Raw genomic sequence first — 22,133 nt, forward strand, 5'->3', positions numbered from 1 at the left:
TGTCCTCGTGAAAGTTGCGAGTTTCCAGACTGACAAAGACAACAGTGTTCCCACAGGAACAACAAGTCCTTTAATGGTATAAAGTGCATGACAACAATGGCGCCACTGCAATAACCTCATACCATCCCAAAAGAGCTTTTGTGGGAAACAGAAACGCCAAGACATCTTCCAACGTCATCAGAGGACACAGACGATTACTCCGAAACTTATATTAGGGATTGGCTCTGACTTCACTGGCTACCCACCAGAATTAATCTTATGCCGTCAGTTATTCAGATAACTCAAACGTATTTATTTGTTAAACATCAGAGAACATTACCCTTTTATTGTTTTACGGAACCGTCATTTTAAAACACTTTAATAATTTCCAATAAGTTTCCTGGAAAGAACAATGTAATTTTGTACGAATTACAGGGAAAATAGATACTCTTCAATTAGTAAACTTCCAAATAATTGCTGTTGTAACCTCGAGACATTTAGTCAGTACGCAGCAGGTCAGCTAAACAAGCAAAAATGAAGAATAGCATTTCCAATAACTAATGAATTCATAAATATTTACTGTTTTCAAGGAACTTTCTAGTTTCCCCATAATTAGTATCAAATTACAAAGTTATTTCCAGGAAACCCCCAAAATGTAATGGGGAAACTATGGACATGTACCGAAAACCTTTTAAATGGGTGAAGACACAAGGTCACAGGTGCAGTTTTATGTTCTAAACTGTCAAAAGTCACTATTGTGGTCATAATTTCTCTGTCCTTCATTACAGATAATCCATTGTTCACAGCGTGTAAGCTGGCAGGCGGATGTTTGTTGATTTTACTTTGTTTGACACTCAACCACAGCAGAGATCAGAAGGTTATTTAATAAGTTAGCAGGATGGGACCAGTAAGTGTAAACATGAGTACTGTCTTGGAAATGACTGGTTTAAAATAATGCCAGACAAGTCATTGAAAGAAAAGAACCTTTATTTTTTCCACTTGGGGGAGCATGTGCTGATAAAGTAGGTGCATCATGTCATCTACAGACCTTCAAGAGTGTTGATTTAACTAACACTTGTCAAACAAAACCTTGATACACGGCACCAACCACTTTGTACGAATGCACAGTTTAATATATTGTCTATAAACATGGACATAAACTCAAATTATCAAATGGTAGCACAACCAAACAGAATCTGAAACAAAATGTTGGTCAAATTCTTTTTTATATTATTTCATGATAAAAACAAACACTCTCATATTAGGATTTGGGGAATAAGTTATTACCTGCACAACATTTAACAAAAGTGAAAACACGAGATACAGCAAGTGCCTCTGTAGATGGATCTGTAGAAGTTTGCATATTAAAAAAAAACATAATATAATGAGTTGTGTCCAATTTGATACTTTCTCTTTTAGGAAGCAGGATCTGTGGTCTTTCACATCTCTTTTCCAACTTAAGTTCAGGCTCATAGAGTCCCTGTAGAGCAGTTCTGTGACTTGTGTTAACTGCTGCTCACAGCAACAAGTCATTTAATTCTACCTACCACTGCGTCGTCGCTGGTTTTATTTTACGTTGTACTCTCTTCCGGTGGTTGTAATGCTGTGTCCTTGATCTGTGTGTGGGTATATTTTGCATTTCTTTTAGAGTGGTATTGTCTGATGGCCCGTATAACATCAGAAGCAGTCCAGTGGTGATGGGTCAGGGCATCCTGCAGGGTGAAGGGGCCGTCTCTGGTCCGTCTAACTCCTTTACACGCTGCTGTGCTGCGCAGCTCGAGTCCTATCTCATGCACAACTTTGCACAAATATTTCTGAGTTTCATTTAGACACTGCACCTCTGTAAGCACAGAGAACAAAAAAATCATCAGTATGTATCCTGATCATTTTCATATTTTAAATGGTTAAAGGAGGTTTCATGTGTGTTCAATTGAAGATTATTTACCTAAAGTGAAGTTGGGGGGCTGGAAGCGAATGCAACGCAAGCCTGTCAAAATAGGCTGCGATTTCCCCTCTGGACCCAGTAAACCTTGCACAGCCATCTCATAGGCTTCCTGCGAGTGCATGTCTACGTTGGAATACCTGTATATTAAAAAAGAAATAACAAAAAAACTGTCATCTGCCCGCATCTACAAATAGTCAATTGGCACTTTACTGTGGCTCTGCTGAAAGCACTTTGTCGACTGATAATATGTGCTTATCCAAAAGTAAATCAAAGAGGAAAACAGTCTAATTAGGAGGGAACTTAAGAGCAAAAAATATATCAATATTATGTTTATAGAAATGTAATGAATATTAAGTGCATTTACATTAACAAGGCCTTTTGATTGGCTCCCTGCAGCATCGCCAATACTTTGTCCAGCTTATCCTGTGTGATGTGACCTGTTGAACACAACAATATTTTAGGGTCAGATACAGCCAAAAGCACAATAACTGATGCAAGTTTTATTTGGCCGGTGATTAAGACATGATGTGTCCTCCATTCAAAAAGGCAAAGTTACAAATACTAGTATGCTAGATAGCAACTGATGAAAATAAAATCTAATATAATGTAAAAAGCATTTACAGTTACAGTGTGATTGAATGGCGATTAGACAATATTATTAAATATATGTAGTGAGCTAAGTTAACCAATTATTTCAAGTAAAGTCATCGAGTTGCTTTAGATAAAAAAATACTTCTCAATTGTAATGATCAAAAACTATGTGTTATTAAGTGTATAAACTGATGAAACTGAAAAAAATATTAGGAAAAAAGTAAGGTATCCTACCGTAGGTGGATCTTTCCACAACTCTGCCTGTGTGAGAGAAATCATCTGTTGCAGTCCCAAATTCACCCTCCAAAGTGTAATCCTGAAACATACCAAACAGCATTAAATCTGTGTTGTATCGTCATTGAATCTCATGTAAAACCCAGAAATGATAAATTACCCTTGTGACTCGTGTTCTGTAGAGATCATTCAAGGCCTTGTTTCCATTCCCAACAGCGAGAACTGCAGTTAAAAAGGTGTGCATATTCTAAGAGACTTCATATATGAAATACAATATGGTCTGAAACATTTCTCATGTGATCAGCTCTAAAACCATACCCAGAACACCAGAAGAGAATGCATCCAAGCGATGTCCTACTCCAACTCTGATATGCTGGAATTCAGGTCCAGTCACTAAAACACACAGAAGAAATATATAGTATTCACTCATGAAGCTCAGCGCAAATTCTTTCAGGAAGACTTGTAATTACTGCAATCACCACTATCTCTCCCTAAATCTATTCATGTCTCTCTCCTTGCTATCAGCTGTCTTTTCAGGCTAACGTGCAACCCTCCTCCTCCCCTTTCACCTCCGGGCGTCGTCAACCAACGCAACCTGAGTCCCTTTCTGGCAGACAGGTCCTTCGTTCGGCCTCTGGGTTCCCTCTCCGCCATCACCAGTGTCTAGGCTCCATTGGGGGGGAATATGTCTGTTTCTCTACCCCTTTAAATATTTTTAATGATGGAGTCTAATCCCCAAAGACTCTGTACATTTCTTATTATGTTTTTCTACAATGAATATTTGAATATCTGCAACGAAGTCTCTCCTGATTGAAATAGTCAATGTGCACAGATGTAACAACTGCAATTTTATATAATTGAGTCATTCCAGCTAACGTCAAACTGCACTTCTGAAGTCACAAATGATCAATCAGGCATGATACAGTCTATGATTTTAATATGACCAGGGGAGTGGAACTTAATTAAATAGATATTTTCCAGAGCAGCCATTTTTACTTGTGAAACAAAGGTGTGACTGATAACATTACAATAACAGTGTTACTCTGACAATAGTTGATAAATCAAAATCATTCAGCAACAATAAAGAAACAAGAGTGCAGTTTTTGGGAAAAAATGTACTTGCATTTCATTTTCACAACAGTAACTAATAAGGAGCATGTGCGAGAAGAAACATGTAGTTAATTTTTTCTATTAAATTTGACTTCGCTCCTATTACTAGCTCAACCACTTTTGATAACGGTTGATAAAAATGCACTCAATTTACGAGTACGTGGTGGAGCGTATAACATTGTTTGTGCTCCTAAAACAGGTGCATGATGACCTCGCAGTGAATTGATTTATTAAATCAATTATAAATATATTCCTGTATGTCTGCTCTGTCCTGTCTATAATGGCAGGACAGTGTGGCTCACCAGCATGTCAAGATTCTTTACCAACATCAAATTAAAATCATTTCTTAAGGTAAACTACAAATGGTATCTTTGAGTTGTACATATAAACATTAGCCAGTTATTTTTGGGAGCACTGCAGTAATAAATATTAGTTATTTGAGTGTATCGTGTGGTGATGTGTATGAACAATCAGCAGGTGACCCAGGAGATGAAGTTATGCAGTCAAGTGGACACACATACCCAGAGGATGCTTGGACAGTACTGGCACAGAGGATGCAGACAGTGTGAGTCCTTTGGGTGCTTCAGTCTCACTGACTGGGTGTGCCAAGAAGCGGACCTCCTGAGGAAGTGGCTGGGACGATGTAGCATTCAAACCTATAGTACACATGCAGGGGTCAACAGTGATTTATATGGAATCCAAGGTTGAAAGCCAATGCTGAGTGACTTGTTAATTAGCCGTATCGTGACTCACTGTCACAGCAGATATAGAAATTGTGCGAGTGTGTTTGATGGGCCATTGGATAAGTTTTTAAGGACATGTTATCCTCAGTCGACTCACCTTTAAGAAGATTTGTCTCGACGCTATCCCGTACAAGTTTCCAGTGGACACCAGAGGGTTTGTACACACAAAACAGACCCTCTAACCTCCGAAACATCCGAATAGCTGGAGTTGCCATTGTGTTAGCAACATTAGGTCCTCCTGCTTTCTTGAAAATTATATTAGGTTACCTCTCTTGAGATTTGTTTACGAGTAACAGTAGTTTGTTATCGTACGCTTTTGCTCCACTTGACTTTACAGCATGCGTGGTAACATTCGCGCATGCGTACATTCTTCTTCTTCTTCTTCGGGTTTTAATCATGGTAAACAGCAGCTGCAGGTGCATTATGGTGCATTACCGCCACCTACTAACCTGCAGTGTCTCCGGAGCTATATTGGATTAGGAGGTACCAACCATGGTACCAACACGTGAAATTTAAAATGTTATCCCATCCATGGGCAAATTTAAGTTGTGGTTGCTAGCTAACTTTCTCAACATACTGCCGTCTGCTGTACTGGATGTATAACAGGCAGTAGTACTCCCTAGCTATGCTACCAACTACTAGCTAGCTAGCTAGGTTGAGTAGTATTCACCAGGTTTATTTAGCTACTAAGCCGTATATCACCAGGATAAAAAATTAGCAGTATGATTTGTGGTTGGAAATGGGAGAGGCAGAGATAGCTGAAGATAGTTTTGGGGATGGCTGATAGGAAGATCATACATACAGAGGAATAGACGTCGGTCGCTACTTCTCCAGAAGATGGCAACAGCTGCCGTAAAGAACCCCAGCGAAGAAGAAGAAGACAGACAGCTGAGCGAACTGAAGTTGTTTGCAACCCTTGACAGTTGGGAAGGTTGGACTACGGTATGCTATGTTTTAGCTAACTGTTTTTTAATGTTGTGTGTTTGCTGGAGAAGCTTTCTAAAATAGCTTCATGCGAGAAAAAAGGCCGACAAGTAACGGTAGCCAATAATACCAAATCAACGAGCGTAATGTTAGCTAACATCAGTAATAAAGAGTGAAAGGGCATGTTAACCAGGTAACGTTACGATATTTGAATACGACGCTTCACCATGACGTCAGTAATAGAATTTAGTGACTGGTTAGATGGTTAGAGCTTGTAACCAAGACGACCGTGACGAGGGCTTGTAGTTAAGTGATGTAGGTTACTAGTCACCGCGAAGCTCCAGTTAACGTGTGAGAGTGTGTGTGAGAATGATGGCTGAATTCCATTTAGCTGCTCAGTTTCAGCCTATGGTTTCAGCAGGGGCCACGTATCGTGAATGCTGGTTTATTGTGATGACTTCCTAGGACACCTAAAAAACAGTCATCCTTATACTACGCAGCCATGGTCCATCCACATAGGTGTTTTCACACTTCATTATAAACACCTTTTAAGGTGGGACTATTGTACAATACTTTTTACATTGGGATAGTTTGACTTCACTGTATATTACTTGGTTTTTAAAGGTCCCATGGCATGAAAATTTCAAAGGTTTTTGAACATTAATATGCGTTCCCCCAGCCTGCCTATGGTCCCCCAGTAGCTAGAAATGGCGATTTAAACTGAGCCCTGGGTATCCTGCTCTCCCTTTGAGAAAATAGGCTCGTTCGAGATGAGCCAGGTCTGCGCAAAATCGATCACCGGCGATCGGCTCCCAATGCATGCCGGTTAGATTTGTGTCCGACTTGATCCCGACTTGCTCTGACGTCATGCACACGTGGGCAACGATAATCTCACAAGATCATGGCAGCCGCAGTTTTTAGAGAGACGCGCCGCAGTTGCTCTCCACCGACTGCAAGACCCAGGCGGACCCAGGCCTCTGAGCTGATCTAACAGCTGATTGGTTCAGTATCGACTCAACATGATGACGTTTTATATAAGCTTTTTATTGATTTTGAATTGGAAGGATTTTAACTGCTATTTGTCTGATTTAAAGGCTTATTCTGTACAGAACACATGTTGTGTGACTGATAGTTATGTTTAGAAGTCAGAGAACCTAAATCTGTTCAGATTATGGATCATCTATATTGTGTTTTTAATTAAAATCAGCAACAGATCGCATGTAGAGCATTTTGACAGCTGCTCTGTCATAATAAAAACAACTGGAGACTGTGTACACACTGATATATGGGTCTGATAACATTTTATTAAATCGGAATTGGACCACAGTGTTTCTGTCACTTCCTGTTCAACCTGAAGGCTGCTGGAAACTGCTGGAAAATTGTCCGACATGAGAGTGGATTTTTGTCACCGCCCCCGGCTGCTGCTGCCTGCTCTCGTCCACTTTACAGGCGAGGCGCAGTTCATCTCGAATGAGCCTAGTGAAAGCTCAGATGGGCCGATCTGGAATCTTGCTCCTTATGAGGTCATAAGGAGCAAGGTTACCTCTCCTTTCTCTGCTTTGCCCGCCCAGAGAATTTGGCCCGCCCATGAGAGAGAGACATCATGGCTTTCAAATGAGCAAAGTGGCAGTTGGTCAAGGCCACCCCCCCCTCCTCCTCAATAGCTACAGACACAGAAAAGGCACATACTAAGGAAAGCTCATTGTGGAGCTGGCTCTAGTGGCTGTAGTTCTGCACCAAAGCTGAATTTCGGGAAAGAGACTTCAGATACAGTATTAGGGGACCAATAAAAGCATCCAAAGAGCACCATGTCATGGGACCTTTAACACTAGAAATTTGGCTAACATATTCATAGAACCAACCTAGTGAGGAAACATTTAGTAAACATTTTTACCTCAGGTTTCGCGGGATTAATCCATCTCATGTCTGCGGTGTTACCTCTGTAGGTGTAATGCAAGCTCCTCTGCGCTGGGTGCTATGGGATGTGAAAGACACCCTGCTGAAGGTGCGTGCATCTGTGGGAGAGCAGTACTGCAAGGAGGCTGAACGAGTGGGCTTGAACCTCAGTCCTGTGGAGGTCGAAGCTGCTTTCCGCCAGGCATATCGACATCATTCCAGCAGACACCCAAACTATGGCGTCACTCACGGCCTGGATGGACAGTCTTGGTGGATGGGAGTGGTGCGAGACACTTTCTCCCAGTGCAGGGTACAGGACCCAGCCCTGCTAAATACAGTGGCTCACAACCTTTATCATAACTTCTGCAATGCAGAGAACTGGGAGGTAAATTACAGATGCCACATGTAGCATACACGTGGAATGAATAATAAGTTGTTAATTTGTAAAATCTACAGTACTTTCTGAGTTTATCTGCAAACAATCTATAACAAATACAACATATGATTTGATTAAAAACATGTCAAGTAAGCAAAAAAATGTTTTAAAGGTATTTGTTTGCGGTCATAGCCATCGCCAAAGCCTCTTTGCATCTGTTTAAAATGGTCACTTTGTAAAGCAATTTTGCGCATTACTACTAATGTTTACGGTTGTGAATGAAGTAGCAGAGAAAATGTTAACCTGCTGTATATTTTCACTTTGTTTTAGGTATTTTCAGACTCAAAGAAGACCCTGGAGTGTTGCTCTTTTCTAGGACTGAAGCTGGGTGTGGTATCAAACTTTGATAGCCGCCTAGAAAAGATTCTACATGTTTGTGGCCTGCGGTCTCACTTCAGCTTTTTGATAACATCAGAGGAAGCAGGTATAGCAAAGCCAAGTCCAGCCATCTTTGACCAGGCACTGCAGAGATGTGGAGTACCAGCTGCTAGTGTAGCTCATATCGGGGACCACTATGTGAATGATTACCTCGCCTCTCGGTCTGTGGGCATCCACGGGTTCCTATTAGACAGACACAACAAGCACAATCAACCTGACGTTCCTCGAGAGCATCGGCTTAGCTCCCTGGAGGAGCTGCCGTCACAGCTTCAGCTTCGCATTGACTAATGCCAAGAGTCATGGGCTCAACTGCAAAGCTACTCAGCCTACCTGTGGTTCAGTTAAGGAACTAATTTCTGGCATGTAGCTATGTTGACCTGAGTGGGCTCAACCACCTAAGAGCTCAAATGATTTAAATAATAAATATTTATAGGGGGAAAAAAAACATGGGTTGTAATATGAAAACTGTATGTACAGTGTGTAATTGTAATGCACTGTTACTGTAAATAAAATTGGAAGTACTAAATTATATTAATTGTACAGATTCTGTCTTAGAAAGCTGCCCTATTGCCGTTTTTTTTTCAATCTCATGACAAAATTAACAAGTGTTTTAAGACAAAGTTGGTATTTAAAAACACTAAAATCATCAGTGCTTAACCTAATACATTTTCTAGCACTAATAGAAAGTTCATAATACCTTGCACCAAAAGTAGCAAGGATCATAATGACAACACTGCAACGTAAAAAATGAGGTAACACAAAAATGGGGAACATACAGATGGGTGACAAGAAAAAAACAAGCTTACAGTGTCTTAGTAAGGTGGAAAGAGGTAACTCTACTGGAGGAACACTTTTTTTCCCTAAACATATTCCCTCATCTGGCGTTTAGTGTTAGTGGAGAGCACTAACAAATCAAAATATCCCAAATGTGTTCAGTTGGGTTGAGATTTGGTGACTGCTAAGGTCATAGCATAAGATTCAAATCATTTTCATCTCATCAAATCGTTCAGTGACCCGTTGTGCCACATAGATGGGGTCGTTCTTATCCTGAAAAGAGACCACTCCCATCAGGATAGACATGTTTCAACATTGTATAATAGTGACTGACCACTCTGAATAAGTTTGTATTGATTTGCAGTGGCACCTTCCTCTTAAAGCGGAACTCTCGCCAAAACTGTTTTTGACTGATAAAATGGCTGCGGCCGGAAACGAACAAGAGCTACGGTGAGTTGTTCAAAACCTTTCTTTTTGGTAAACTCTGGGTACACAAACAATGTTGTCAATGCGCTCGTTAAGGTGTAGAGCCCCTGGTGATACTTTGAGCAAAGTTTCATGTTGTGTCGAACCTTCTTAGTGTTTTAAAAATAGCTATTTTGAGGCTAGCATAAAAGCGCCCCTAGCACTCCCATTAAAAAGGCCATTTGACCAAAAAACGAAAATATGGTAAATCTTAAAAGTGGCACTGCCTGGGCGCCCGGATAGCTCAGTTGGTGGAGCAGGCGCCCATATATAGAGGTTTACGCCTCGGCGCAGCGGTCGCAGGTTCAATTCCGACCTGCGGCTCTTTGCTGCATGTTATTCCCCCCTCTCTCTCACCTTTCATGTCTTCATCTGTCCTGTCAAATAAAGGTCTAAAAATGCCCAAAATATCTTTTAAAAAAAAAAAGTGGCGCTTCCGTCCTAAATATGCTTTTAAATGAAAGTTTGACTTGGGTACATTCACAAAAAGACCCTAGGTTGCATTTTGGCGAGAGTTACGCTTTAAGGGAACAGATGGATACAAATTATGCTTCCTGTATGGAAGCATTTGTTTTTGTCCTCTAATTTATTAAGGATCTTCCCTTTGAATGTCATTTCTTAAAGGGATAGTTTGGATATTTGGACGTGGGGTTGTATGATGTACTTATCCACAGTCAGTGTATTACCTGCAGTAGATAGTGGTCTTCAAAGCCACTAGACTTCACAAAACCGTAACTTCACAAAGCACAGGAATTGCTGGTCTACTGCAGCCTCGGTCGGTTTGGTTGTTATATGTGTGTGACTTTGGTGATTTGAAATAACCCTTAAACAAACAAATCGATTGAGGCAGCAGTAGACCAGCAACTACAGTGTTCTGCAAGGTAAAATACCTGTTTATTAAAAGAGACTGGTGGCTTTGAAGAGAGCGTAGATGGATATAAACGCTTCAGACCGCCGTCGGAAAGGGTTGTCTGATGCAAGGTAAAGCGGTGAAAATATTCAAAATATAGCATACCCTTACAGTGATGTTCATTTTTTGAAGTGGCTAAAATCCGTTTTGCTGTGCCCCATGCTGCCCCCTGTCCACAGCAGCACATTGCTTCGCTACTGTTGCCTGCTTCTCCAAACTGGGGGCATGCGGACCGCCATCTACTGTAGGTAATACACAGACTATGGATAAGTACCTCATACAACTCCACTTTAAAAAAGATAGAATGTTGGCACATGTCAAAGTATTTTGGGGGTATTTTATACCTTAGTACAGAGTCGATACAGGCCCGTAGACGGGGGGGTGGGTTTGGGTGGTTCAAAAACCCCCCCCTACCCACTGCTAAAGGTCCATAGTATTAAGTCTGTTTTTTTATGTTAACTAGTTTTTTGTTGCTGTAATAAACAAGTGTCTTTTAAAATAACAACGGCCAATAATATGAACTCCCCTTACATAATCCCCTAATCTTGTTAAAAGCACCACTTTAATGAATGCGAACTAGCATGCAACATGTAACAATCTAATGTCTAATGTATCAACAATCCACGCATCTAACTATATGCACTCATAACAAAATGTTTGAGGTGTGTGAAGTCACAGAAAAAAAATATCCACAAATGTAGATTTATATTTACATAAATACAATGATACCTGCAAACTTGTAATGCAACATATTAATTTTTTTTTAATTGAGCACAACCACAACTCAGTGATTACAACCTCTTGAATCGGTTCCTGCAGCTTTGCATATGTGCTCTCTGCATCACAAAGTGGTGAATCTGCGCACTTTGACTTTTGCAACACTTCTTGCGAAACATGTGGTGCAAAACAAATTAGTAGCTGTGGACGTATACTGTATGTCCTTCCTCGTTGTCAGTGTTTTGGTTTATTTTGTAAAAATAAGTTTGATGAACCTTTAAGAACAGTGGTAAAAATGAAATACTGGTACGGTTTACATGTTATACTACTTTGTAATCTGCATCAATTCAAGTGTTAAACTGTGAAAAGAAATGTCCACAGCTACAACTACAGAGCTCTACGGGGGGAGAGCAGGGTTGCTATCACCAGATGAGGTGTGAACATTTTAACATACTAATTCAGAGTTTTGTTCTACAAGTGCTCACATCAAGCCTATAATCTCTCGCATTTTGCACCATATTTAGCTTCATACAGAAGTGTAGAAAAAGTCATGTGTGTAAAAAGACAGCCAATTGAGGGGCCTTCTGAGTTGTACCTGAAGACTTGTCTATATTTTCAGCTCTTGGAGCAAAATACTACGACTTTTCAGACAAAAATATCTAGGCGCTTTTATAGTTTGGTTCACACATTAAATCTCAACACTTGCAAATCTAAATACAGAATTGGAGTTTTTTTTTACACATTTACATGTCTGATTACACACACATGGATTCTCAATACACATTTGCAGATTTCTGTACACATTCAAAAATCTTAGTATGCATTTATAGATTATTTTACAGATTTTTTGCAACTCAGGACAATAACCAACTTGATTTGTCTAACTTGGACTGATGAAGCCTCATTTAAAGTCTAGAATGCATTTTTACTTTAACTACCTCTTATGATATACATATGGGCAAGTAAGTATTGTAAGATACAAATGTGAACCTATCCTTTGAGCCAGATGGATGGAGAGGAGGCGAGAATGGATGCCAACGTAAACACCTGCAAACTTTATTCATAATCAATTTACAAACATTAATTGAAATATCATGACATCACATCCATGCTGTATAAAATGAAGACATTTGAGCTGCACTCTGGGATCAGCTTTCAGTGTTAAATGACCTTTTCATGTGATCTGGGTAAACTGAGCCTTTTACTGAAGCTCTGCACTTTCATCATTCCTAATGATTTGTTTCGGTGCTTAGCAGCGAGGAGAACAAGGCAGGGTTGCTTAACCCTAATACCTTTAGAAATACTCTTATTTCAAACCATCTGGTCAGAGGCAGATACTGGGAATGTTGGGCTTAGGATCAAAAGGGCCAGAAGAGGAAGTTGAAGAAAAAGACCAAAATGGCATTGCAATTCAAAGCAGAGCTCCAGCCTCTTATGGGGAATGGGGATTGACATATGTCCAAATCAGATTTAAAGAGTTTAAGAGAATTTCCCAACGTTGAAAACACATCCACTTTGTGTCACGAAATGTGAATCACACAGTTTTTAATCTAAGTCTTTATTTACTTTTTCTTTGCCTTTTTTCCCCCAGTTGATTTGTTTTCCCTTGCGCTCCTTTGTATGTTAAAGGGTATTGTGTATCTTTAGGGAAGCGCCCACAAGAGCTGCTTAATTCAAATCTGGTTTAGAAGCTCAGCCAGACGGCTCTAAAGGGCTGCACAGAAATCCAATTGCAGACATAAGGGGATTGTAAAACAAAACGAAGCTCCTCATGTGGAGAGCGAAAGGAAAGAGCAGAGGAGATGCAGCACGTTAAGAGGGAAGATGTCAACCCGATGATATACAATGGACATTTTAAAAAACAGGATGTAGTCTTGCACATCGAACAAAGGCTTTAACATGAATGGGTGTAGATTCTGTTGACTCAAAAAGACAAATAAATAAACTGAATGGCAATATAGAAGAGGGCTGAAACATTTCCTTCAGCTATAAAAGCACTCAAGAGTTCGACTCTTTGTTCAATTGTGCCCGGGGTTCAGGATTCCATGTTGCCATTTCTGTGTCTTGAAATATTCAGTGAAAGAGAAAAATAGAGAAGCAGAGAGACAGAAAATCGGAATATTTGAAGAGAGAAAGAAAAGCTCGTAAAAAGAAGAAGAGGTCACGCTATGAATCGGATAACAGACTCAAGAGACGGAGTTTAAAGCAAGTCAATTCAAAAATATACACACGTACATTTTTAATTCTTCATTCGAAAACAAATGCAGATAATAGAGGCTTTCCAACTGTTAACAACATAAATCTGACAAAGGGTTAATGAGGAGAAGATCACCCTTTTCAGATGATTTTGTATCGACAACATATATATACACACACACACACATTGAATATTTCGGTGTCTTTTTTTATATTTACAAATAATAAAAAAAAACAATTACACATACTGTATTCTGAATGTAAATATCATCACATACCGTAAACAAAGACAAGTGTATCATCCCATCAAGAGTCTTTTTGGTATATAAATACCATCACATTCATTTTTATAGTTTTTTTGTTCCGTCTTATCACACAAAGCATACAAACTTTATATCTGAGTCAGTTTGCAATCATCATTTTGTATTTCCTCACTGAATATTATTCAGGGTTTTTCTTTTAAGAAAACCTTATTTTGTTTTAAATAAATCTTCAGAGGTGCTCTCTCTCTTTAAAATTATTTAAATTCAAAGAAGACACAATGCTATAACAAACCAATGTGGAAATAAAAAGTGTTTTGTGTTCTTTCAAAATACAAGCTGTGATTTAGGAGCATGCGTACATGTGTACAAACTGTGTGCCTCTTCCCTTCAGTGCTCATTCAGAAAAAGTTAGAAAGTGTATTTGGCATCTCATTATGTGGGCACTTTTTCAAGTGACTACATTGTACAATAAATGCAGTTTGTTTCTAGCAAGCTTGAAGAAAAGTGCAACAATACAATGTGGAATAAGGTGGCCACCCAGGATGTGCATGTGTCGGTACTGTTATAGCTTGCAAATTAAAAACACCTCTGATGCAAGTACAGCTCAGGAATAACAATAAAACTGACTAAATATTTCAGCTTCAGTAGTCTTTTTACTGCTTGGATTCCAGGGGTTTCATTAGCAGTCAGTCCGTTTAACAATTCCTACTCCTGTCATGTGAAGTGAGTTCCTTCTTTAAAAACAGACACTAAAAACTTGTTTAAAGCATCAGTTTTCCCCCACCATTATTTTCATTGTAAAAAATTTCCTCCGTGCTTTACAGAGTTCTGATGAAAAGTGCTTAAAGTTATTAAAAGACAAAAAATAGGAATTGAGGTCTCTGACTTAAATGAATTATTGTTGTCCCACAGCCCAAAATAAACACCTTTCCTATTCGACATCCACACAGGATGATTAATGGCCTCGTCGATCATTTCTCGCGTCCGTTAGGCCAGCCATGAACAGTAATCAGGACACAGAGCTCTTCCCATGTCGGATTCGGCCGCAGCTTCATCCTCAGAGCTTTAAACAGACGCAGTTCTGCGTGTATTTCCACAGAATCAAAGAGTGAAGGAAACACGTTCCTACTGGGCTGTAGTCCCAGTCAGTGGGGGAAAAAAAAAATGTCATGGAACATTTAACCTTCCACATCCAGCAGGCCTACCTCAGCCACATTGGCGATAATGCTTTTTCACCCCTTTCCGATCCGGTCTGCTTGATCAGAGATACCACTTTGGATGCAATCCTGAGGATTTGTGGGCTGGACAGATGAGGAAAACTAAACACGCCGTGATGCAAGCAGCTTATGCTCCAGCAAGAGGTCTTCTCAAACCACTGAAAGGGAAATAATATTGAGGTAAGTTTTTGTTTATCGTAAGTATTACAAAACCTTTTAAGGATAAGGCTGACGGTAATTCTAATTAGTCAACAAATCTCATCTGTGTCTGTGTATCCAAAGCCTGAGATAGCTTGTTTCTTTGTGCCATAGAGCTACATTTTTGACAAAAAATTATGTAAAACCCACCACTTCGCCGCACAGTTACTTTGACATGATCACATGTTAATTATTATAAACACGGGCACGTATGACCTCATAAGGAGCAAGATTCCAGATCAGCCCATCTGAGCTTTCATTTTCTCAAAAGGCAGAGCAGGATACCCAGGGCTCGGTTTACACCTATCGCCATTTCTAGCCACTGGGGGACCATAGGCAGGCTGGGGAAACACATATTAATGTTAAAAAAACCTCATAAAGTGACATTTTCATGCCATGGGGCCTTTAACTTCTGGATATTCAGCAGCATTGCCACAACAGACCGAATGGATTCACTCGCATCTTTCTCCGCCGCCATTACAGAACTACAACTCTAACTAGTGCACAACCTCAACGGCTTTCTTCTCAGCCACTCCCTCTGTTCGCTGATTGGACCGGTAAAGATACGGCTGGAGAAAACCCGCGAATATACCGCAAACCCAAACGTAGTAACAAGGAAAATGAAAATTGAGCGGAAGTACTTAGGAGGGCGGAGCCAGGCTAGTGCCCAGCATATTCGTGACCTGTTTGTTAAGGGTTACATCTACATTAAGATCAAATGGGCTTGGCGCTGCGAGAAAGTGCAGGGAAGTCGGAAAGTATTGAGAAACAAACATAGTTGGTTTCGCTTTTCTCATAAAATTTGCTGACAACCAGAAAAATATAAACTAATGCTAGCCTTATACCTTACTGTGTAAAACATAAATAAAGTACCACTCTCAGAAGGGTGGCAGGATGCTCCGTGCTTCTCTGGGACGTAGTGATGTGCGTGGCTCCGCCTGCGCCAGTCCTGCCTCCACCAGCAACTGCACAAGAAAAGACTCTCAAAGTCCTGAAAATCCCTATCAAGTTCATCGTTTCATCCCTTAAATGAAAAATTCACTGGCCAACACTGTATAGTTTATCAGCTACAATCCCAGTGAACCTGTATTATATATTTGTAAAATATAAAGACATGCCATTATATGTTACTTACTGTAAAAGCGTACACAACAACATGATGAGAACACACCCAATCACACACAAAACCAGCACTGTGGCGACGGTCTGTTGTCTGTGATTAGTTGCCACTACAGCAAGCAGGTCTGCATGCTCACACCGCATCCCAATGAAGCCTGGATGACACCTGCAACAACAAGGATGGATGAAATCTAATTGGATATGCAAAATATTAGTTATTGATATATATATATATATATATATATATATATTCAATAACTAATATTTTGCATATCCAATATATATATATATATATATATATATATATATATATATATATATATATATATATATATATATATATATATATATATATATATATATATATATATCTCAGTATTAGTCCCAACACTTCTAGTTTATTGTAAAAATCTAATGTAAATACATGAGATTTTTTACTATTCTTTTTTTTAATATCAGTCTTGATAGCATGTACCTGAGAAGTAATACAACTACTGCAATTCACAATTTCACTTTTCCAGTAGATTCAAAATAAATAAACAAAAGATACACACATATATAATAGTCCAGTGAAAAACCAAGGGAAACAGTTTCATTCAGGGACACTACAAATTAACTTGGCCCATTAATGTTTAATTAATGTATTACCCAAATAGCTTTAGATCTTAAGATTTTAGGTCTCTTTTGAAGGATGGCAGCATTCTGCTCCAACGTAATGACAGACCTCACTGCTCAGCAAAGCCCAGTTCAAAATAAAGGCCAAAGTGCTTTAAATTGCTAACATACCAAAATTACCAAAGCTATTTAAAAAAACAAATGTAGAAGTGGGTGAAACATATAAAGCTGCGTTGTTAAAACTCAGCTCTAACGTCTAGTGAACAACAGTCAACTCAACAATGTTGGCATTTTTGATTTAAGACAGTAATAACTTACACACACGCAGGCGTCTCTTCTAAGATCAGGAAGCGGCATGTGCCGTGGAAGCAGAAATGGCGGTGGGAGTCTGGACAGTCATCAAAATGAGACCGAACAGCCGCTGCCACAAACTCTGTGAGGTTGTAAGAGAAGATATTGTTGAGACGTACTTACATTTTTGAATGACCATGAATCACTAATATGTCCCACCGAAACCATCTACTAATACTTAGGTGGGGTGGCATGAAATGGCGGTATGGTTGTTAACTACAACTGGAACACTTTAAGAACCATCACTTCTTTCAGTGCATGAATTCTATCCTAAATTACAAAATCTAAATATAATTCAAGTGCACTTAGTCCAAATACTACAGTGGCCCTGAAGTGCAAATCAAAACAGCAAATAGGAAAACGCAACAGCAAATCATAAAACACAACCGCAAATAGGAAAACACTTCAACAAATCATAAAACACAACGGCATTAACTTCTAAAGGAAGGGCTAACTTAGCAGAGGAATGACCCTCCTGATTAGACAGATGGACAGTCTGTCTTTTAACAGACGGTCCGCCTGTTAAAAGTAGGCACTTTTCCGTGTTTTTCACCTCTCCTTCCTGTTAAAATACACAGACAGTGTGTCTGTCCAATCAGGAGGGTCCGTCCATGGTAGAAGTTAATGTTGTTGTGTTTTATGATTTGTTGAAGTGTTTTCCTATTTTCCATTGTGTTTTATGATTTGCTGTTGCGTTTCTCTATTTGCTGTTGTGATTTGCACTTCAGGGCCACCGTAAAATACACAACATGACACAGGTGAATATCATAAATCTAAAAATAACCTAAGCCTGCAGAGACCTGAAACAACAGCATGTACTAAATCCTAAAGCTGACACCCACGCCACCAACGGTAGACTGAAGCCTTTTGTTACCAGTTGCGTGTGGATTTGTGGTGGCTTACATCTCTCACTGTACCTGGGAGGGACAATTACAGTCAAGAAAGGTCCTGGTGAGACGCTGCAAACAAAAACCTCTGTCCATCAACTCACAGTGGGACTCAAGAGACAGCACATCCTTACAGGCACATCCAGTCAGTGGAAATTAAAGCCTTAAATACAGGTGTTTTTTTTGTTGTTGTTTTCAAGCAACTATCACAGTTTTCACTCTGACAAAACAAAAGGACAAAAATATCCAATTTAATGAACACCCAGACAAAACAGGACATTTCTTCCACGTAAGCTGTACAGTCAGACAAATTCCTACATAACTGACTCAAACAAAAGTCAGTGTTCCCCGAGCAGCCAAAACAGATACACAGTGTTGCATTCAGGGTGGGAAGGAGGATGAGCATGCAGACAGATAGCTGCATTACAGCGTTCGTCACACACTCCATTCCAACGGTAAATGGGCTTTTGGATTGCAGCCTACATGTATTGTCTCCTTCTTTCAGACTCTGTGAAAGCCCTCTGTTGTCCCTGGGGCATCTGCCTACCAACCCCTCTCCCGTTCCATGTGATTTTGGCAGTCTAACACAAGGAACATAGAGACAGAAACCAGCCTTTAGGTGCTTTTCAGATCATAATTCAATACTGTAGGTGCAGCTTTTGTGATACTGCTGAATATACTGTTCATATATTCTGCTCATAATCTTTAATTTACCACAATTGCTGCCCTCACTCACACTAAGAGGATCAATTATCAGCGAGCGCCACACTGTCTGCATGTGTTGATGCACTGCAGCTCAATGGGAAGCTTTACAGTGTTGTGAACTCCTGCTGTGGAGGCAACGCTGCAGTGAGAGTGGATAAAGGGCTGCAATGAGGACACGTTTTATCTGAAATACATTTTACTGGGGATGGCTTGACCAATCTGAGCCAAGCTTTCCCTGGCATCTTCATAACATGATTTTATTTAGACTTACTTTTAACTGGAGGGATGTTAATTGCTGTAGTAGGTGCAATAGTTGTGGTAGTTGTGCTTCCACTGCTGGTTGCTGCAGAGCTGCTTGTTGAGGTGTTTGGAGCAGCGGTGAAGTTTGTAGCAATGGAAATGCTGGCTTCAATAATTGTCGAATTGCTCGGTTCTGCTCCAAATGTAAAGAGGGAACCTGCGGAGAGGAAAAAGCAACTGTTAACATATGATGTGGTCATAATGTGAAGAAAAAAATATATAGAAATAAAAACAAATACCTTCAGTAACATATGAGTGTGGATCAAGGTCTTGAGAACATTTGGGAATGTGAAATACAGATTTTTCTTTTTCTGGAGATGGCTTGGCAATGAGCTTGAACCTTTACTTGTATTTAGAAATATGACAACTGTGCTGAGACTTACTTTTAACTGGAGGGATGTTCGTTGCTGTAGTAGGTGCAATAGTTGTGGTAGTTGTGCTTCCGCTGCTGGTTGTTGCAGAGCTGCTTGTTGAGGCGTTCAGAGCAGCAGGGAAGTTTGTATCGATGGATACGCTGGCTTCAATAATTGTCAAATTGCTCGGTCCTGCTCCAATCGTAAAGAGGGAACCTGCAAAGAGGAAAAGAAACAGCTGTTATATACAGAAATAACAACAAATCCCTGCAGGAATATAGTAACAAAAAAGTTCACTGTAACCTCACCATTGAGTACCACAGACATACTAAATGTACCTATAGGATTATAAATAAATATATTACTGTATTGTGATTAAACAACCTGAGGGTTAGTCCCAGTAATCTGCACCTGTACAGCTTTGTCTTCAATGTGATATCGATGCTTCATTGAGTAACTGGTACCCAACAATAGTAACAGGGTCAAGCGCCCACTAAAAGGATAAGACCAAAGCACTATAAATACATATTCAGCAGGTCCTGTGAAGGCCCGCAATCACAACTACTGACTGAAACCAGCTAGTAAAAAACAAGAAGGATAGTTTGTTGTAAAAATAAAAAGATTGTGAGAAATATGATCTTTTTTCCTTTTTTTTCCTCACAATAAAATGTATAACGCAAAAATCCATCAAAATAACCCTTTTGTTTCAATATATTGAGAACTAAAGGCCAACTATTAAGAATCAGTGACACCATAAAGCATAAACAAAACACCATCAAGCACAGTAAGGTTAATACACCTTAAAAAATAATTATGGATTACCATAGATAAAACACTTCAGATTTGAATAGGAGTGTTGTACTGATTGGCATTGCAAGTCATTAGCGAAGTGATCCAGTGAATTAATATTAAATGATATAATCAAATAGGTGACAATACTGAAAAACTGCATTCATTAATCACTAAATGTATAGAAATGTTTCACATAGGCTATATAAAATGAGACATGAACACATAAACAACATCAATTAGACACTCACCGCTGATGAGAAAAATTGTATCCCAGAAAATCCGAGTCATCATGATGACTTGTGGTCTAAACTAAAGTAGGCTGAGTTCACGGGCAGCTTCTCTGAAGTGCGGGCGTGTGCACACATTAGTCTTTTGTTGTTGCAGCAGCAGCAGCAGCGACCATCAGCACAGAAAACACGTAATCCTGTGATCACAGCGCAAACCTGTCACATTTGATCGACTGGGGTAGAAAAGTAACTGTGGTCGAGTTTCTTCTTTTCAGCCAAAAGCACGAGAGTCTGCAGCAGGATGTCCGAGCGTCTACCTTCTCTGTGTTCAATTGAGGAAACTCGTGTAATCCTGTCAGAGGCTAGCCAATTAGAGACAGAGAGGGAGGGGGGGGGGGCTGTCATCTCATTATGACCTCATCATGACACTTCTTTGATTTGTATTGTATTCATGAGGTGTGTCTTAGCCTGTATCTGATTATTGAAATAAGTCTATTTCATTTAAGGGTCATTCCATCTGAAAGAGAGTATGTGCCCTGCTCCATAACCTTTTTCTATTTGTTTAGCCTAATGCAACACACTGAATTATTTTAAATAAAATGTATTTAAAATAAAATAACATTGTAGCAAATGTGCAGCCACGTCTCCTTGAAACAACTAACAACGTCAAGTAAAAGTAATGTGGGATAAAGTGTAATTCTTTGAACATTGTTATTATTATTTGCTATTTTGCCTATTTTATATACGACACTGTGACAGAGTTTTGTACGTTTTATAGATGGTAAAACCCTTTGAGGCTAAACTGTGATTTTAGGCTATAAATACATTTGACTGGGGTTTTAAAATGAAGTTTGATTTTGTTTATTTTCTTCCTTTGAAGCTGCGAGGCCTAGCTTTGCTAGTCCATCTGTTTATTCATCTGTCCAACTGTTTTTGGTCCAGAGCGAGATAGTTTGACAACTACTTGCCAGATTCCCATGAAAATTTGGTGTGGAAATTCATAACTCCCAACAGATAATTCCTATGTTTTAGGTGATTCTCTGACCTTTCGTCAATACTGCCACTAAGGTTAGGTTCATGAAAGCTGCCAGACTTTTCAGGAAAATACAGCAGAGAAATGCTTCAGACAAACTGTTTCCAAAGTGACTGGGAAACCGTGCACACCATGTTTCTTCTAACACTTGCTTTCAATAACAGAGGTAGATCGTCTTATTAGCCCAAAATAATCTTCACCCTAATAGTCCCAATATGTGTCTCCATTCCCTACTTTTACATGTGGCCTTGTTAGCTCCACTGCTGTTGGAGAGGAGAGGAGCAAAAACATCCTCCTTACTTCTTCTCTTCCTTTTTAACAACAGCTGACAATTATGTGATGCTGCAAGTCAACTTATTTTTTTCTGTAAATAGGCGATCTGGGGAATCAGGGGGGATGTGAATGTAGTCATTCACCACTCGTCTGCAACTGAAACTGAAACTGCTGACTGAGCCCTAAAGCATCCTTTTTTTTTAATCAATCAATTTCATTCATTATACTTTTACACTAACTACAATTTTTGTTTTGCAGTTTAGTAACTTGTTTTGTGGATTGAACTTCTGATGTTGAGATACACAAACAGCAAACAAAGAACAAGAGTGAGCAACATTTCAAACCAGCTCCATCTGCTGGACATAAGTGCACACGTTTCCTTTAGTCTGAATAATGATCTAATTTTCTAATTAAACTAGATTATGTTACAAAATACTGTTTCAGAAGAAGAGAATATATCAACAAATACAAAATAATTAGGACATTAATTTAAGTTTAGTCA

General features: G+C 39.5%; 3 protein-coding genes across 6 annotated transcripts; 1 reads left to right on the forward strand and 2 right to left on the reverse strand.

The window, feature by feature from the left end:
- Nucleotides 1–948: 948 nt before the first annotated feature.
- Nucleotides 949–5,706, reverse strand: trub2 (TruB pseudouridine (psi) synthase family member 2). 3 transcript variants are annotated; one of them, XM_028576686.1, is made up of 9 exons: nucleotides 5,405–5,706; nucleotides 4,700–4,843; nucleotides 4,381–4,515; nucleotides 3,068–3,142; nucleotides 2,910–2,971; nucleotides 2,750–2,831; nucleotides 2,289–2,361; nucleotides 1,925–2,061; nucleotides 949–1,819 (listed from the first exon to the last, which is right to left on the reverse strand). In XM_028576686.1, the coding sequence occupies exons 2-9, from the start codon at nucleotides 4,815–4,817 to the stop codon at nucleotides 1,551–1,553; spliced, it is 951 nt and encodes a 316-aa protein (XP_028432487.1). In that variant the 5' UTR covers nucleotides 4,818–4,843; nucleotides 5,405–5,706; the 3' UTR covers nucleotides 949–1,550. The 3 variants fall into 3 exon arrangements, with proteins under 3 accessions (XP_028432487.1, XP_028432488.1, XP_028432486.1); XM_028576687.1 differs by having other exon boundaries at nucleotides 4,700–4,847; XM_028576685.1 differs by having other exon boundaries at nucleotides 4,700–5,705.
- Nucleotides 5,007–8,672, forward strand: hdhd3 (haloacid dehalogenase-like hydrolase domain containing 3). Of its 2 annotated transcripts, none has more exons than XM_028576689.1 (3): nucleotides 5,007–5,544; nucleotides 7,459–7,807; nucleotides 8,129–8,672. In XM_028576689.1, exons 2-3 carry the CDS (start codon nucleotides 7,478–7,480, stop codon nucleotides 8,522–8,524), a joined length of 726 nt encoding a protein of 241 aa, XP_028432490.1. In that variant the 5' UTR covers nucleotides 5,007–5,544; nucleotides 7,459–7,477; the 3' UTR covers nucleotides 8,525–8,672. The 2 variants fall into 2 exon arrangements, with proteins under 2 accessions (XP_028432490.1, XP_028432489.1); XM_028576688.1 differs by having other exon boundaries at nucleotides 5,009–5,544; nucleotides 7,473–7,807.
- A 4,813-nt stretch (nucleotides 8,673–13,485) lies between these two features.
- Nucleotides 13,486–20,671, reverse strand: tgfa (transforming growth factor, alpha). The gene is made up of 7 exons (XM_028576667.1): nucleotides 20,347–20,671; nucleotides 19,337–19,522; nucleotides 18,925–19,110; nucleotides 17,029–17,143; nucleotides 16,112–16,261; nucleotides 15,850–15,941; nucleotides 13,486–14,936 (listed from the first exon to the last, which is right to left on the reverse strand). The coding sequence occupies exons 1-7, from the start codon at nucleotides 20,387–20,389 to the stop codon at nucleotides 14,929–14,931; spliced, it is 780 nt and encodes a 259-aa protein (XP_028432468.1). The 5' UTR covers nucleotides 20,390–20,671; the 3' UTR covers nucleotides 13,486–14,928.
- Between the last annotated feature and the right edge of the window lie 1,462 nt (nucleotides 20,672–22,133).

The sequence above is a fragment of the Perca flavescens genome, chromosome 4, assembly GCF_004354835.1.
Source record: "Perca flavescens isolate YP-PL-M2 chromosome 4, PFLA_1.0, whole genome shotgun sequence".
NCBI classification, from domain to species: domain Eukaryota; kingdom Metazoa; phylum Chordata; class Actinopteri; order Perciformes; family Percidae; genus Perca; species Perca flavescens.

Bases quoted from the DNA above. Each gene is read 5' to 3' on its own strand.
- trub2 (XM_028576686.1), bottom strand. From the start codon at position 4,817: ATGGCAACTCCAGCTATTCGGATGTTTCGGAGGTTAGAGGGTCTGTTT. The intron at 2,972-3,067 runs GTATGGTTTTAG...TTTTAACTGCAG, and splicing joins ATTCTCTTCTGGTGTTCTGG to TTCTCGCTGTTGGGAATGGA. The intron at 2,832-2,909 runs GTAATTTATCAT...GGTATGTTTCAG, and splicing joins ACAGAACACGAGTCACAAGG to GATTACACTTTGGAGGGTGA.
- hdhd3 (XM_028576689.1), top strand. From the start codon at position 7,478: ATGCAAGCTCCTCTGCGCTGGGTGCTATGGGATGTGAAAGACACCCTG. The intron at 7,808-8,128 runs GTAAATTACAGA...ACTTTGTTTTAG, and splicing joins GCAATGCAGAGAACTGGGAG to GTATTTTCAGACTCAAAGAA.
- tgfa (XM_028576667.1), bottom strand. From the start codon at position 20,389: ATGATGACTCGGATTTTCTGGGATACAATTTTTCTCATCAGCG. The intron at 19,111-19,336 runs GTAAGTCTCAGC...TCCTCTCCGCAG, and splicing joins GAACATCCCTCCAGTTAAAA to GTTCCCTCTTTACATTTGGA. The intron at 17,144-18,924 runs GTAAGTCTAAAT...ACAACCTCACAG, and splicing joins TAACATCCCTCCAGTTAAAA to AGTTTGTGGCAGCGGCTGTT.